We start from the raw sequence: 16,567 nt of genomic DNA, 5'->3' as shown, positions 1-16,567 counted from the left end.
CCTGGGGTTCAGCTTTGGCTTTGGCCCTGTCTCTGTGTGTAGGGACGCAGAGACAGGACGAGGTTAAGGTAGCAACTGATTAGGGGGCTCTGGCTCACTCAGGCCCAGGCCGGGGGAAGGGTGGGGTATGGAATGTGGGGCAAGCCTGCAGCGGTAGAGGCCAGCCTGACCTTGCAACAACCTGAGATGTGCCATGTGTTCTCCCTGGCAAGTTGTTCCTGCATCATGGGACCCTGGCAGTGGCGGGCTGCACAAGCTCCCAGGAGGGGAGGTGTGTATAGTGACCTGTGCTTGCACACAGGCTTCTTGGTGGCTGTAGCAGCAGCCTTAGTGTTTCCTGCCCGTCTCTGGTGTCTGCGCTGATAGCCACAGCTTGCGCCTATCTCTAGAGCTCGTTTAGGCAGTGCTCTGAATCCGCTCTCCTCACTCACCCTGTAACAATGGTCTCTTGCCTCTTAGCCAGTTCCAGACTTTTTCCTGGACACCCTCCCATCTAGCTGTGGCGCACCAGCCCCCTTCAGGCTGTGTGCACGTAGCCAACCCCCGTCCTCTCCCTGGGATCTGACCCTGGAAGCCTGAGCCTCAGTTCCCAGCCCCCACCTGTCCCAGTGGGTGAGCAGACAAGCCTCTCAGGCTGGTAAGTGCTGGTTGGCACCGATCCTCTGTGCGGGAGTCTCTCCACTTCGCCGTCTGCACCCCTGTTGCTGTGCTCTCCTCTGTGGCTCCAAAGCTTCCCTCCTGCCACCCCCCCTGTCTCCTCCAGTGAAGGGGCTTCCTAGTGTGTGGAAACTTTTCCTCCTTCACAGCTCCCTCCCAGAGGTACAGGTCCTGACCCTATTCTTTTGTCTCTGTTTTTTCTTTTTTCTTTTGCCCTACCCAGGTACGCAGGGAGTTTCTTGCCTTTTGGGAAGTCTGAGGTCTTCTGCCAGCATTCAGTAGGTGTTATGTAGGAGTTGTTCCACATGTAGATGTATATCTGATGTATTTTTGGGGAGGAAGGTGATCTCCATGTCTTACTCCTCTGCCGTCTTTTTTTTGTTTGTTTTGCGGTACGCGGGCCTCTCACTGTTGTGGCCTCTCCCATTGCGGAGCACAGTCTCTGGACGTGCAGGCTCAGCGGCCATGGCTCATGGGCCTAGCCACTCCACGGCATGTGGGATCTTCCCAGACTGGGGCACAAACCTGTGTCTCCTGCATTGGCAGGCGGACTCTCAACTACTGCACCACCAGGGAAGCCCCCTCTGCCATCTTGAAGGTCCCCCTGCCTTGTAAATTCTTAATTCTAAATATTTGTCAGGTTATAAAACTCCTTATACAAGTTTTATTAGTTTATCATAGCTGAATAGAATTCTCATTCCTTTTCTTTGCCCTGAAAATTGTTTTTTAACACTTTAAGGGGACACCTGTTAATTTACTTTAAGATATAGTGAACAAGTATATGTTCATTGTGTCAAAACTCTTTATGATTTTATGAACGTTATCTAGCCTTAGTTTTTACAGACTGAAGAGTCCTAATTTTCCATCCCTTTTATTTTTTCTAGGGTTCCTTCATTCTTTTTGTAATTTTTTGCCTAGATCACACTACCCAGTGGCCTGAATAATCAGTCTCACATCTTGACACAAGGGTGTTCCTGTGCCAAAAGGGCCAGGACCTTAGCTACCATAGATAGCTGTGAGTTGGTGCCCTATGCTCTACTGGAAAGTTGGGTTAGTGTATGATAAACATACTTCTTAGTTTCCTCCTATTTCTGTGTAATTTCATAGGAGGGGTAGATAAATTTAAGAAGTAGGGGCATGTTCATTTTAATATAGATCCATTCTAAAATTCATCTTTCAGTATTTGGTTGTATGAAAAATTTGAATAATGCACAGTGAGTAGCAGTATTGGGTAACATTTACTCATGTTCATTTTGAGTAACAGAAGCTTTTAATTTTGATTAAAATAAAAAATTTTATCCATTTTTTTCATGGTTGGTGCCTTTTCTGCCCTGTCCAAGAACTCTTTGCCGACCCATAGGATGTCAAAGAGTTTTCTCCTGTATTTTTGTCAAAAAATTTTAGTTTTATTTTATTTTTTAAAAAAAATTATTTATTTTATGTATTTATTTTTGGCTGCATTGCGTCTTCGTTTCTGCACGCCTGCTTTCTCTAGTTGTGGCAAGTGGGGACTACTCTTTGTTGCAGCACACGGGCTTCTCATTGTGGTGGCTTTTCTTGTTGCAGAGCACAGGCTGTAGGTGTGTGGGCTTCAGTAGTTGTGGCTCTAGAGCTCTAGAGCACAGGCTCAGTAGTTGTGACATATGGCCTTAGTTGCTCCGTGGCATGTGGGATCTTCCTGGACCAGGGGTCGAACCTGTGTCCCTGCATTGGCAGGTGGATTCTTAACCACAGCACCACCAGGGAAGTCCCAGCAGTTTTATTTTTTAATATTTAAATCTTTTATCCATTTCAAATTATTTTTTGTGTGTGGTGTGAAGTACGGGTTGATGTTCTTTGTTTTCCATAAGAATATCTAATTACTCCTGCCCCAGTTTTTGAAAATGCTGTCTTTTTTGAATTATGTTGGTTCCTTTTAAAAAAATCAATTGTCTTTATATGTGTGGATTCATTTTTAAACTCTCTCTTAGTTCCATTGATAAATATATTTATCTCAGTGCTAATTCCACACTGTCTCAATTCGTATATCTTTTATAGTAAGTCCCGAAATCATGTATTGTTAAGTCTCTTCTAAGTCCTTTACATTTCCATATTCTTTTTTTTTTTTTTTCTTGGCTGTGCTGCGCAGCTTGTGGGATTTTAGTTCCCCAACCAGGGATTGAACCTGGGCCACGGCAATGAAAGGGCCGAGTCGTAACCACTGGAATGCCAGGGAATTCCCTCCATATTCTTTTTGGTATCAGCTTGTCAATTCTACAAGAAAGCTTTCTGGGATTGTGTAGAACCTGTAGATCAGTTTAGGAAGTATAGATATCTCAGTATTGAATCTTTTTAAGCAATGAACATGATGTAGCTCTTCATTTGTTTAGGTGTTTTAGAAAATTCTCTCAATAATGTTTAGTAGTTTTTTTTTTATTATATTAAAAAAAATTTTTTTAGTGGTACGCGGGCCTCTCACTGCTGTGGTCTCACCCTTTGCGGAGCACAGGCTCCGGACGCGCAGGCCCAGCGGCCATGGCTCAAGGGCCCAGCTGCTCCACGGCACGTGGGATCTTCCCGGACTGGGGCACGAACCCGTGTCCCCCGCATCTGCAGGCGGACTCCCAACCACTGCGCCACCAGGGAAGCCCTAGTAGTTTTTAGTGTAGGGGTTTTTCACAGTCTTTATTAAATTAACTCGCAAGTACTATATGTTTTTTGATGCTATTTTAAATGCTATTTTAAAAATTTTCATTTTCCAATTTTTTGTTGCTAGTGTATAGAAATACAGTTGATTTTTATTTGTTGATCTTATATCTAATGAGCTTGCTCAGTTCACTTACAATTTTTATGTGTGTTTTTTAACTGATTCCTTAGAGTTTTTTATGAGGAGTAATCATATTGTTTGTGAATAGAGACACCTTTACTTTTTCCTTTGCAATCGTCATGCCTTTTATTTATTTTTCTTGTTTTATTTCACTAGCTATGATCCCTAGTACAATATTGAATAGAAGAGAACAGATATCCTTGCCTCATCCCTGATCTTTGAGGGGAATGTATTATTGCAAATATTTTCTCTCAACCTGTTTCTCCTTTTCATTTTCAAACTATGTTCTTTTTTATTCACTGAAAATTTACATAAATAACTGTTTATTGTATAGTTCTATGGGTTTTGACAGTTGCCAACTGTTGTGTAACCGTCACCATAATAGATACTACAGAACAGTTCCATTGCCCTCAAAAATTACATTGCTGCTACTTTGTAGTCAGCCCCTCGCAACCACTTTGCTATCCTCTATCTCTAGTAGTTTTGCCTTTTCTGGAATGTTACATAAATGGAATTATATAGCATATAGCCTTTAAATTTTTTTTTTAATTTATAACTTAAACGTGTACAAATAAAAAGCTAGCATAAATGCCTCATACTTAGAGTTTTAATGTAAGCATAAAACAAACATGAAATTCTAATAAAACCAGAAAGCCAACATATTTCAAATGAACAGTATTAATTTAATTGGAAGGATATTAACTGCAACTCAGTCGCCACTGTTGGTTTGATACTAGAGAGTTCTGTTTCTCCTACCTCTCTTTTAGGCCTGCTGTTACTGAGTGGCATTAAAAATGTTGAGCTGGCTGGGTGGTTTGAGGTAATCACTTAACATTTAAGGCCAAATTGCCAATGAGTAATCCATGAAAGTCTTTTAACAGGGCATTTCTTTAGAAAGCTCTCTTGTTTGATTGAAGATAAGGGTGGTGTTATTGAAATTTGCATATAGTGTCTGCTAAACCCATTTATAGGGACTTCCCTGGCAGTCCAGTGGTTAAGACTCTGCACTCCCACTGCAGGGGGCGTGGGTTCAATCCCTGGTCGGGGAAGTAAGATCCCACATGCCTTGCAGCGCAGCCAAAACAGGAAAAACACCAAAGCCACTTATAAAGGGAATCAGGAATTTGGTACAGAGGTGGGCTTTGCTCAGTTCACAGATATGCTGACAACATGAACATGGTCCCAACTGCTAAGAGGCAGTAGTACATAGCCTCTTGAGTTTGACTTCTTTTGATGTTGCATGCATTGATAATTCAGTCTTCAGTCCTTTTATTGTTGAGCAGTATTCTATGGTTTGGATGTACAGTTTGTTTATAATCCACCAGTTGAAGGACAACTGAATCATTTCTAGTTTTGAGCGATTATGAATAAAATTGCTATAACTTCATGTACAGGTGTTTTGTGAAGCTAAGTTCTTGGGTAGATAACTAGGAGTTTGATTGCTGGGTCATATAGTAAGTATATATTTAACTTTGTAAGAAACTGCTAAACTCTTTCGTAAAGTAGATGTATAACATTTTGAGCTCCTACAAGCACATTCCTTTTCCAGTTTTCTGCATCCTTGTTGATACTTGCTATTGCCAAATTTTTATTTAGGTTATATAGGGGTATCTCACTGTCATTTAAAAAATTTTTTTATTGGAGTATAGTTGCTTTACAATGTTGCGTTAGTTTCTACTGTACAGCAAAGTGAATCAGCTATACGTACACATATATCCCCTCTTTTTTGGATTTCCTTCCCATTTAGGTTACCACAGAGCATTGAATAGAGTTCACTATACTATACAGTAGGTTCTCATGAATTATCTATTTTATACATAGTATCAATAGTGTATATATGTCAATCCCAGTCTCCCAATTCATCCTACCCACTCCCGCAACCCCTTGGTGTCCATACGTTTGTTCTCTACATCTGTATCTCTATTCTGCTTTGTAAATGGGATTGTCTATACCAATTTTTTCAAATTACATAAATATATGTTAATATATGATACTTGTTTTTCTCTTTCTGACTGAACTTCACTGTGTATGACAGTCTCTGGGTCCATCCACATCTGTACAAATGACCAAGTTTTGTTCTTTTTTATGGCTGAGTAATATTCCATTGTATATGTGTACCACATCTTCTTTATCCATTCCTCTGTTGATGGACATTTATGTTGTTTCCATGTCATGGCTATTGTAAATAGTGCTGCAATGAACATTGGGGCACATGTGTCTTTTCGAATTATGGTTTTCTCTGGATATATGCCCACAACTGGGATTGCTGGGTCACATGGTAGTTCTATTTTTAGTTTTTTAAGGAACCTCCATAGTGTTCTCCACAGAGGCTGTATCAATTTACATTCCCACCAAAAGTGCGAGAGAGTTCCGTGTTTTCCACACCCTTTCCAGCATTTATTGTTTGTAGATTTTGTGATGATGGCCATTCTGACTGGTATGAGGTGATATCTCATTGTAGTTTTGATTTGTCTTTTTTAAAATAATTAGTGATGTTGAGCATCTTTTCATGTGCCTCTTGGCCATCTCCATATCTTCTTTGGTGAAATGTCTATTTAGGGCTTCTGCCCGTTTTTTTGACTGGTTTGTTTGTTTGTTTTTGATATTGAGCTGTATGATCTGTTTGTATATTTTGGAGATTAATCCTTTGTCTGTCACTGCTTTTTTTAATAAAAAGAATTTAATGTAATTATTGATGTGGTTGACCTTAGAGCTACCATTTTATTATTATTTTATCATTTAAATTTTATTTTATTTTTTAATACCGCAAGTTCTTATTAGTTATCTATTTTATACATGTTAGTGTATATATGTCAATTCCAATCTCCCAACTCATCCCAGCACCACCTCCCCGGCACTTTGCCCCCTTGGTGTCCGTACGTTTCTTCTCTACACCTGTGTCTCTATTTGTGCCCTACAAACCGGTTTTGTACCATTTTTCTAGGTTCCACATATATGCATTAATATACGATATTTGTTTTTCTGTTTCTGACTTACTTCACTCTGTATGACAGTCTCTAGATCCATCCACATCTCTACAAATGACCCAGTTTCATTCCATTTTATGGCTGAGTAATATTGCATTGTATATATGTACTACAACTTCTTTAACCATTCGTCTGTCCATGGGCATTTAGGTTGCTTCCATGACCTGGCTATTGTAAATAGTGCTGCAATGAACATTGGGGTGCATGTGTCTTTTTGAACTATGGTTTTCTCAGGGTGTCTGCCCAGTAGTAGGATTGCTGGGTCATATGGTAATTCTATTTTTAGTTTTTTAATGACCCTCCATCCTGTTCTCCATAGTGGCTGTATCAATTTACATTCCCAACAACAGTACAAGAGGGTCCCCTTTTCTCCACACCCTCTCCAGCATTTGTTGTTTGTAGATTTTCTGATGATGCCCATTCTAACTGGTGTGAGGTGATACCTCATTGTAGTTTTGATTTGCATTTCTCTAATATTAGTGATGTTGAACACCTTTTCATGTACTTCTTGGCCATCTGTATGTCCTCTTTGGAGAAATGTCTATTTAGGTCTTCTTCCCATTTTTTGATTGGGTTGTTTTTTTTTTTTAAATATTGAGCTGCATGAGCTGTGTATATATTTGGGCGATTAATCCTTTGTCCGTTGATATGTTTGCAAATATTTTCTCCCATTCTGAGGGTTGTCTTTTCGTCTTGTTTGTAGTTTCCTTTGCTTTGCAAAAGCTTTTAAGTTTCACTAGGTCCCATTTGTTTATTTTTGTTTTTATTTCCATTACTCTAGGAGGTGGATCAAAAAAGATCTTGCTGTGATTTATGTCAAAGAGTGTTCTTCCTATGTTTTCCTCTAAGAGTTTTATAGTGTCCGGTCTTACTGTCTGGTCTTACATTTAGTCCTCGAATCCATTTTGAGTTTATTTTTGTGTATGGTGTTAGGGAGTGTTCTAATTTCATCTTTTACATGTAGCTGTCCAGTTTTCCCAGCACCACTTATTGAAGAGACTGTCTTTTCTCCATTGTATATCCTTGCCTCCTTTGTCATAGATTATTTGACCATGGGTGTGTGGATTTATCTCTGGGCTTTCTATCCTGTTCCATTGATCTATATTTCTATTTTTGTGCCAGTACCATATTATCTTGATCACTGTAGCTGTGTAGTCTAGTCTGAAGTCAGGGAGTCTGATTCCTCCAGCTCCATTTTTTTCCCTCAAGACTGCTTTGGCTAATGGGGTCTTTTGTGTCTCCATAGAAATTGTAAGATTTTTTTGTTCTAGTTCTGTAAAAGATGCCACTGGTAATTTGATAGGGATTGCATTGAATCTGTAGATTGCTTTGGGTAGTACAGTCATCTTCACAATATTGATTCTTCCAATCCAAGAACATGGTATAGCTCTCCATCTGTTTCTGTCCTCTTTGTTTTCTTTCATCAGTGTCTTATAGTTTTCTGCATACAGGCCTTTTGTCTCCTTAGGTTTATTCCTAGGTATTTCATTCTTTTTGTTGCTATGGTGAATGGGATTATTTCCTTAATTTCTCTTTCTGATCTTTTGTTGTTAGTGTATTGGAATGCAGGAGATGTCTGTGCATTAATTTTGTATCCTGCAACTTTTCCAAATTCATTGATTAGCTCTGGTAGTTTTCTGGTGGCATCTTTAGGATTCTCTATGTATAGTATCACGTCATCTGCAAACAGTGACAGTTTTACTTCTTCTTTTCCAATTTGTATTCCTTTTATTTCTTTTTCTTCTCTGATTGCCGTGGCTAGAACTTCCAAAACTATGTTGAATAATCAAGGTGAGAGTGGACATCCTTGTCTCATTCCTGATCTTAGAGGATATGCTTTCAGTTTTTCACCATTGAGAATGATGTTTGCTGTGGGTTTGTCATATATGGCCTTTATTATGTTGAGGTATGTTCCTTCTATGCCCACTCTCTGGAGATGTTTTATCACAATTGGGTGTTGAATTTTGTCAAAAACTTTTTCTGCATCTATTGAGATGATCATATGGTTTTTATTCTTCAATTTGTTAATATGGTGTGTCGCATTGATTGATTTGCGTATATTGAAGAATCCTTGCATCCCTGGGATAAATCCCACGTGATCATGGTGTATGATCCTTTTAATGTGTTGCTGGATTCTGTTTGCTAGTATTTTGTTGAGGATTTTTTCATCTATATTCATCAGTGATATTGGTCTGTAATTTTCTTTTTTTGTAGTATCTTTGTCTGCTTTTGGTATCAGGATGATGGTGGCCTCATAGAATGAGTTTGGGAGTGTTCCTTCCTCTGCAATTTTTTGGAAGAATTTGAGAAGGATGGGTGTTAGCTCTTCTCTAAATGTTTGGTAGAATTCACCTGTGAAGCCATCTGGTCCTGGGCTTTTGTTTGTTGGAAGATTTTTAATCACAGTTTCAATTTCATTACTTGTGATTGGTCTGTTCATATTTTCTGTTTCTTCCTGGTTCAGTCTTGGAAGGTTATACCTTTCTAAGAGTTTGTCCATTTCTTCCAGGTTGTCCATTTTATTGGCATAGAGTTGCTTGTAGTAATCTCTTATGATGACTTGTATTTCTGCGGTGTCTGTTGTAACTTCTTTATTTTCATTTCTAATTTTATTGATTTGAGTCCTCTCCCTCTTTTTCTTGATGAGTCTGGCTAATGGTTTATCAATTTTGTTTATGTTCTCAAAGAACAACTTTTTAGGTTTATTGATCTTTGCTGTTGTTTTCTTTGTTTCTATTTCATTTATTTCTGCTCTGATCTTTATGATTTCTTTCCTTCTGCTCACTTTGTGTTTTGTTTGTTCTACTTTCTGTAGTTCCTTTAGGTGTAAGTTTAGATTGTTTATTTGAGATTTTTCCTGGTTCTTGACGTATGCTTGTATTGCTATAAACTTCCCTCTTAGAACTGCTTTTGCTGCATCCCATAGGTTTTGGATCATCATGCTTTTGTTGTAATTTGTCTGCAGGTATTTTTTGATTTCCTCTTTGTTTTCTTCAGTGATCTTTTGGCTCTTTAGTAGCATATTGTTTAACCTCCATGTGTTTTTGTTTTTTATGGTTTTTCTCCATATTTGATTTGTAATCTCATAGCATCGTCGTCAGAAAAGATGCTTGATACGATTTCAATTTTCTTAAATTTACCGAGGGTTCGTGACCTAAGATGTGATCTGTCTTGGAGAATGTTCCATGTGCACTTCAGAAGAAAGTGTATTTTGCTGCTTTCGGATGTTTTGTCTTATAGATATTAGTTAAGTCTGTCTGGTTTAATGTGTCATATAAGGCTTGTGATTCCTTAATTTTCTTTCTGGATGATCTATCCGTTGGTGTAAGTGTAGTGTTGAAGTCCCTCACTATTGTGTTACTGTCGATTTCCACTTTTTTGGCTGTCAGCATTTGCCTTATGTATTGAAGTGCTTCTGTGTTGGGTACGTACATATTGACAATTGTAATATTTTCTTGGATTGATCTCTTTATCATTATGTAGTGTCCTTTGTTGCTTGTAACAGTCTTTATTTTAAAGTCTGTTTTGTCTTATATGAGTATTGCTACTCCAGCTTTCTTTTGATTTCCATTTGCATGGAATATCTTTTTCCATCCCCTCACTTTCAGTCTGTATGTGTCCCTAGGTCTGAAGTGGGTGTCTTGTAGGCAACATATATATGGGTCTTGTTTTTATATTCATTCAGCCTCTCTGTGTCTTTTGGTTGGAGCATTTAATCCATTTACATGTAAAGTAATTATTGATATGTATGTTCTTGTTATCTTTTTTTAAATTGTTTTGGGTTTGTTTTTGTAGGTCTTTTTCTTCTCTTGTTTTTCCTACCTAGAGAAGTTCTTTTAGCATTTGTTGTAAAGTTGGTCTGGTGGTACTGAATTGTCTTAGCTTTTGCTTGTCTGTAAAGCTTTTGATTACTCTGAGATCTGAGTGATAGCCTTTCTGGCTAGAGTAATCTTGGTTGTAGGTTTTCCCCTTTCATCACTTGAAATATATCCTGCCACTCTGTTCTGGCCTATAGAGTTTCTGCTGAAAGATCAACTGATAACCTTGCATGGATTCACTTGTATGTTATTTGTTGTTTTTCCCTGCTGCTTGTTTTTTTTTTTTTTTTTTTTTGCGGTACACGGGCCTCTCACTGTTGTGGCTTCTCCCATTGCGGAGCACAGGCTCCGGACACGCAGGCTCAGTGGCCATGGGTCACAGGCCCAGCCGCTCCGTGGCATGTGGGATCTTCCCAGACCGGGGCATGAACCCGTGTCCCCTCCATCAGCAGGCAGACTCTCAACCACTGTGCCACCAGGGAAGCCCTCCCTTGCTGCTTTTAATATTTTTTTTTTTGTATTTAATTTTTGATAGTTTGATTAATATGTGTCTCAGCATGTTTCTCCTTGGGTTTATCCTGCCTGGATTCCCTGTGCTTCCTGGACTTGATTGACTATTTTCTTTCCCATGTTAGGGAAGTTTTTGACAATAATCTCTTCAAATTTATTTCAGACCCTTTTTCTATTTTTCCTCTGGGACCACTATAATTCAAATGTTGGTGCGTTTAATGGTGTCCCAGTGGTCTCTGAGACTGTCTTCAATTCTTTTCATTGTTTATTCTTTATTCTGCTCGTTGGCTGTTATTTCCACCACTCTATCTTCCAGGTCACTTATCCATTCTTCTGCCTCAGTTATTCTGCTATTGATTCCTTCTATTTTGTTTTTAAATTTCAGTTATTGTGTTGTTCATCACTGTTTGTTTGTTCTTTAGTTCTTTTAGGTGCCTGTTACACATTTCTTGTATTTTCTCCATTCTATTTCCAAGATTTTGGGTCATCTTTACTGTCATTACTCTGAATTCTTTTCATGTAGACTGCCTGTTTCCTCTTCATTTGTTTGGTCTGGTGGGTTTTTACCTTGCTCCTTTATCTGCTGCGTGTTTCTGTGTCTTGTACTTTGTCTAACTTACTGTGTTTGAGGTCTCCTTTCTGCAGGTTGCAGGGTCATAGTTTTTCTTGCTTCTGGTGTCTGCCCCAGTGGGTGAGTTTGGTCCAGTGACTTGTGTAGGCTTCCTGGTGGGAAGGACTGGCGCCTGCGTTTTGGTGGGTGGAGCTGGATCTTTTCCCTATGATGGACAGGGCTGTGTCAGGTGGTGTGTTTTGGGGTGTCCGTGGCCTTAGTACGACTTTAGGCAGCCTGTCTGCTGATGGTTTGGTTTGTGTTCCTGTCTTGTTTGTTGTTTGTTGTGGGGTGTCCAGCAGTGGAGCCAGCAGGCAGTTGGGTGGAGTCGGGTGTTGGAGTTGAGATGGAGACTCCTGGGAGAGCTCTGGGGCCAGGAATTCTCTGGCATTCCAGTTTCCTGGACTCAAGCACTCCCACCTCAGAGGCTCAGGCCTGACCCCCTGCCTGGAAACCATGACCCCGCCTGCCACACAGCTCAGCAAAAATGGGGAAAAAAAAGAAAAGAAAAAAGAAAGAAATAAAAGGGTAGGAATAAAACAAATGAAAACAGACAGACATACAAAACTGGGGACAAATAGCAAAGACAGAAACAAGGAAGAAGTAACAGCAACAATTAAAAAGAAAGAAAGAAACAAAGGAACAGAGAAACAAAACCCTAGACAAATGGTAAAAGCAAAACCAAACAGAAACAAAAATAATCACATATGTACAAAATAAGAAAGAAAAACATAAAACAGAGAAAACAAAGAAGAACAGCCAGACCAACAAAAGAATCCCAAAACAAAATTAAAGAGGTAAAAGCAAAACTAACCAAAAATACAAAAATGAAACAAAAGCAGAATGTGAACTGAAGGAAAAAGCAAAGGATACAAAACAAATACACAAAAGCAATTTAAAAAGTTAAATAGCTCAAAGAAAAAAAAGCACGGTAGAAATACAGGACAACAAAAAAGTAGTGTAGAAATAGAAATATAAAAATATATATTATACATTTTAAAAACTAAATAAAAACAAATAAAAAATACAGGAGAAAACAGTAAAAAAATAGTAATAATTATATTTTCTTGGGGTCTCAGCTGTCAGTGTCCTTGCCCACTCCTTGAGTCACAGCCAACCTCCATGTCCCCAGGCTACCCTCCAAAACCTCTAGTAGGTTTCTCATCTCTCTCTGGGCACTGTGGGGCATCTAGGACTCTGACATGGCCCAGCTCTTGGGTGTACTAGTCCCCAGAGTCCGTAGCTGGTAGCACTAGACTGGTTTCTGTTTTGGGAACACTCATTGTCCATTCAGATATTTCATAGATGCAGGGTTTACCTAGCCGATTGCGGGGATTTAATCTGCAGTTTGTGTAGCTGCGTGGAAAGATTTTTGTTCCTCTTCTTTAGTCGCCCTGCCCCTGGGGCTCAGCTGTGGTTTTAGCCCCACCTTTGCGTGTGTGCCACCCAACAGAGTCTGCTTCCCAGGCTGCCTTGGAGCACTCAGGTCTGCCCTGGTGAGGACAGGGAGCGGAGGTGGCATGACTGCCTGGGTCGTGGGGGCCCTGGCAACAACAGGTACGCAGGAAAACTGGTGGGCACGGCCATGAGAGATCTGGCTGTAGTGGGAGCCTTTCCTAGTGCCTGGTGACTGGCACGAGGTCAGTTCTGGCAGGTTTTCCTAGCGCCTGTTGGGGCAGGGGGCCAGTGCGTGGGGAGAGAGAGGCTGCCGTGGTGGCTCCACCCACTGCATGTCATTCAACAGTGGTGCCTTGCTTCTATGTCAGTCTGGGTTTCCTTCATAAGTGGCATTCCCAGTTGCCGATTTCCTCCCTCCCGTCCCCTCAGGCTGTCTCCTCGAAGCCCACAGCAGTCCTCCCCACCTGGGTTTGCTTTCCATTCTCCATGTTCCAGCTCTCAGCCCCTGTGTGCACCGGCAGACACACGTCCCAGTCTGGGGCACACAGGCCTGTGGCACTGACCATCTGTGTAGGTCTCACTCTGTCCCGTCTGCTACAGACCAGCCATTTCATCCTCCTCTGACAGCCTCAGATGCTCCCCTTCTGTCCCAAGTGATATCCCCATCAGTGAGGGGGCTTCCCCGGATGTGGGAACCTCTGTGCTTCAGCTCCCCCGAGGGGCACAGATCCTGTCCCACTTTTTCTCCTCTTATTTTTCCCTTCTTTCTTTCGTCCTACCCAGTTATGTAGGGATCTTTCTTGTCCTTTCTGGTGTCTGAGTTCTTCTGCTAGTGTTCAGCCAGTGTTCTCTAAGAATTGTTCCATCTGTAGATGTATTCTTGATGCTTTTGTGGAGAGAGAACTCCATGTCCTTCTACTCCACCATCTTGGTTTCTCCTCACTGTTGTTTTAATTTGCACTTCTCTAATGATGTAATGATGTTGAACATGTTTTCATGTGTAATAAGCATGGCAAAATGCCACATGTAACAGTTTCTTTTGAAGAGCAGGAAGTTTTACTTTTGCTGAGGTCCATTTTACCTTTTTTTTTCTTTTATGGTTAGTGCTTTTTGTGTTCTGAAAACTCTGGCAGTCGTTCATTTTGAGCTCTCATTAAACGCTATGGTTCCTTTAAATAATTAAACTATTAGAGAGTAAATCCTAAGAGTTCTTATCACAAGGAAAAACACTTTTTTTTCTATTCATTTAATTTTGTTTCTGTGTGAGATGATGGATATTCACTAAAACTATTGTGATCATTTCATGATGTATGTAAGTCAGATAATTATGCTGCACACCTTAAACTTATAAGTGCTATATGTCAGTTATATCTCAATAAAATTGTAAGAAAAAAATAAAATAGTTAAACTACTGGTATGGGGAATACTTTGTACAGCCTTTGACTGATAATAGAATCACCTTCACACACCAGGAGGTGCCCATTTCAGCTCTTCCACTATAGCTGCACTTCTTTTTTCCAGATATCTGTGATATATGGACAACCACTTATTTCTGAGGCCTTAAAAAAAAAAATTTACTTTCCTTTTGTATTGGTGAAGGATAAAGTAAGAATATATTGTAAATCAGTTCCTCTGAAACTACAAAATTACTGGTGCCCCTAGATCTTTAAGAAGGAACTTGTAACAAAGTTTAATTTTTGTTTTGTTTTGTTTTGTTTTTCAGTGGTGGGATCAGCAAATTGATTTTCATACTACTTTCTTGAACCATTTGGCACGATTGGTGCCAGAAATTTATTTTGCTGAAATGGACCCAGACTTAGAAAAGCAGGAGGAGAATATACAAATGTCAATATTCACTCCACTGGAATGGTACTTATTTGGAGAAGATCCAGATATTTGCTTAGAGAAATTGAAGCACAGTGGAGCATTTCAACTCTGTGGAAAGGTTTTCAAAAGTGGAGAGACAACATATTCTTGTAGGTAAGATTTAGAAATGTACAGGATTGGTTGTAATAACAACTTGGTATTCTGTATGTATTTTATGATGTATCTTTCTTGGGCTATTACTGTTTATAATATATTTAATTCTACATAATTTACTTTGTTTTATTGTGTACTTATAAGTTTATTTTTGCTAGTACAGCTTGTTTTTGAATATATGACTTAAGCAGTTCTCTCACTTTTTCTTCCTGTTCTCCAGAAGTATATAAGAGATATATTTTTGCCTTGTTTATAACATAGTCCATACCCCTTATCTGAAACTCTTGGTGCCACATGTATTTGAGAATTCTGAATACTTCCCTAGTGGAGTCAGGCCAGGACCCTGTAATCAAACAGAGCATTTATGTAAGAAACCTATGACTATTCACAGCAAGTGGTATAAATGAAGTCTATAGTCCCTTGTCATTTCAGGTCATTTTTTTGCCACCAAGTGGTTTGGTATCAGAGGGTTGTGGACCTGTAGGAGCATTTGTAATTTAGTTGGATAGAAGAGGCCAGTGGTAAGGAAACTGCAAACACCTTTAGGCTTTTTTTTTTTGCCTTTTGTGAGAGAAGTTGACTTAACACAGTATGTTAACACAGATAACTTTTTTCTCTACTCCTGCCTGAAACTTTTAACTTTTAGATCTTAACAACACTTTTAGTTTTTTTTTCTTTCTTTTATTAGAGGTTGTTTAGGTTAGGAATGTGAACTTTTAGATTTTATACAGAGAATTGTTTTTTGCTTCACTGTAATTCTAGGTTTGACTGGTTTATGTATAGTTAACAGTTGTCTAGAATGTACTGCTTTTCTTTATTCTCTTCTTTTCTCAGGAAACAGTCAGCTTTTGTATTTTATGTACTATTTTGCTATATGGCAGTAAGTTTTATTTATCTTGTTATATATTTTTAGCTGAAGCCTGGTCAGTTTCAGCTAAAGCGTAGTAGATATTTGTAGACCTCATTTCTCCAAAAGGGTCATGGAGGCATTTTTAATTGTCACAGCTAGGGGAATGGTACTGGCATCTAGTGGGTAAAGGCCAGGGTTGCTGCTTAAACATCCTATGGCACGTGGACAGTCTCCTATATTGCCAGCAAATAATTATTCAGTTCAAAATGTCAGTACTGCTGAGGTTGACAAATCCTGCTCTGAATAGGTTAGTAGGTGATATTATATTTTAGAGGCTATTATTAGTCAGTTTTTACTTATTAGCCTTTAAAAATTCATTTTTAAAACTGCCCAATTCCATCTCTTCAACTTTTCTAAATAAATATTTTAAAAATTAATTTTGCACTTTGCACTAATTTATATTGTTGTGAATGTTTCCTTGAAAGTATTAAATAAAATTTTACATTTTAGAAGTTTTTATTAGGGAAAAGATTAAGAGAGATTGAATTTAATTTATTCAGTAAATATTCATTGAATACCTGTTGTGTGCCAGGCACTGCTCTACATGCTTGGGACATATCATTATATAAAATAAATTAAAATCCTTTAATTTATGTTGCTTACATTCTAATGAATTTTGTTTTTAACCAAGCCTCATTTACCGGTGAACAGTGTCTGTAAAATACATTCATAACTGTAATAGGATAAGATGATGCAGAGAATGAAAAAAAGCTGATGATTTTTCAGAAAACTAATTTTGGTATATGTGCTGCTGAATGGAGCACCAGAAAACTAATTTTTTTTTGAATTTTATTTATTTTTTATACACCAGGTTCTTATTAGTTATCTATTTTATACATATTAGTGTATATATGTCAATCCCAATCGCCCAATTCATCACACCACCCCCAC

The 16,567-nt window shown here is 39.0% G+C and overlaps 1 protein-coding gene across 2 annotated transcripts in view; it reads left to right on the top strand.

Moving 5' to 3' along the window:
- Nucleotides 1–16,567, top strand: part of UBR1 (ubiquitin protein ligase E3 component n-recognin 1) — a 166,080-nt gene that overhangs the window by 22,380 nt on the left and 127,133 nt on the right. For both annotated transcript variants that reach the window (XM_059059472.2, XM_059059471.2), the window contains exon 2: nucleotides 14,510–14,766. In XM_059059472.2, coding sequence (XP_058915455.1) covers nucleotides 14,510–14,766 — 257 coding nt within the window. The remainder of the gene's footprint in view (nucleotides 1–14,509; nucleotides 14,767–16,567) is intronic.

The sequence above is a fragment of the Kogia breviceps genome, chromosome 3, assembly GCF_026419965.1.
Source record: "Kogia breviceps isolate mKogBre1 chromosome 3, mKogBre1 haplotype 1, whole genome shotgun sequence".
NCBI classification, from domain to species: domain Eukaryota; kingdom Metazoa; phylum Chordata; class Mammalia; order Artiodactyla; family Physeteridae; genus Kogia; species Kogia breviceps.
Note: the sequence above shows the minus strand (reverse complement) of the source record. Positions and strands in the feature narration are given on the sequence as shown.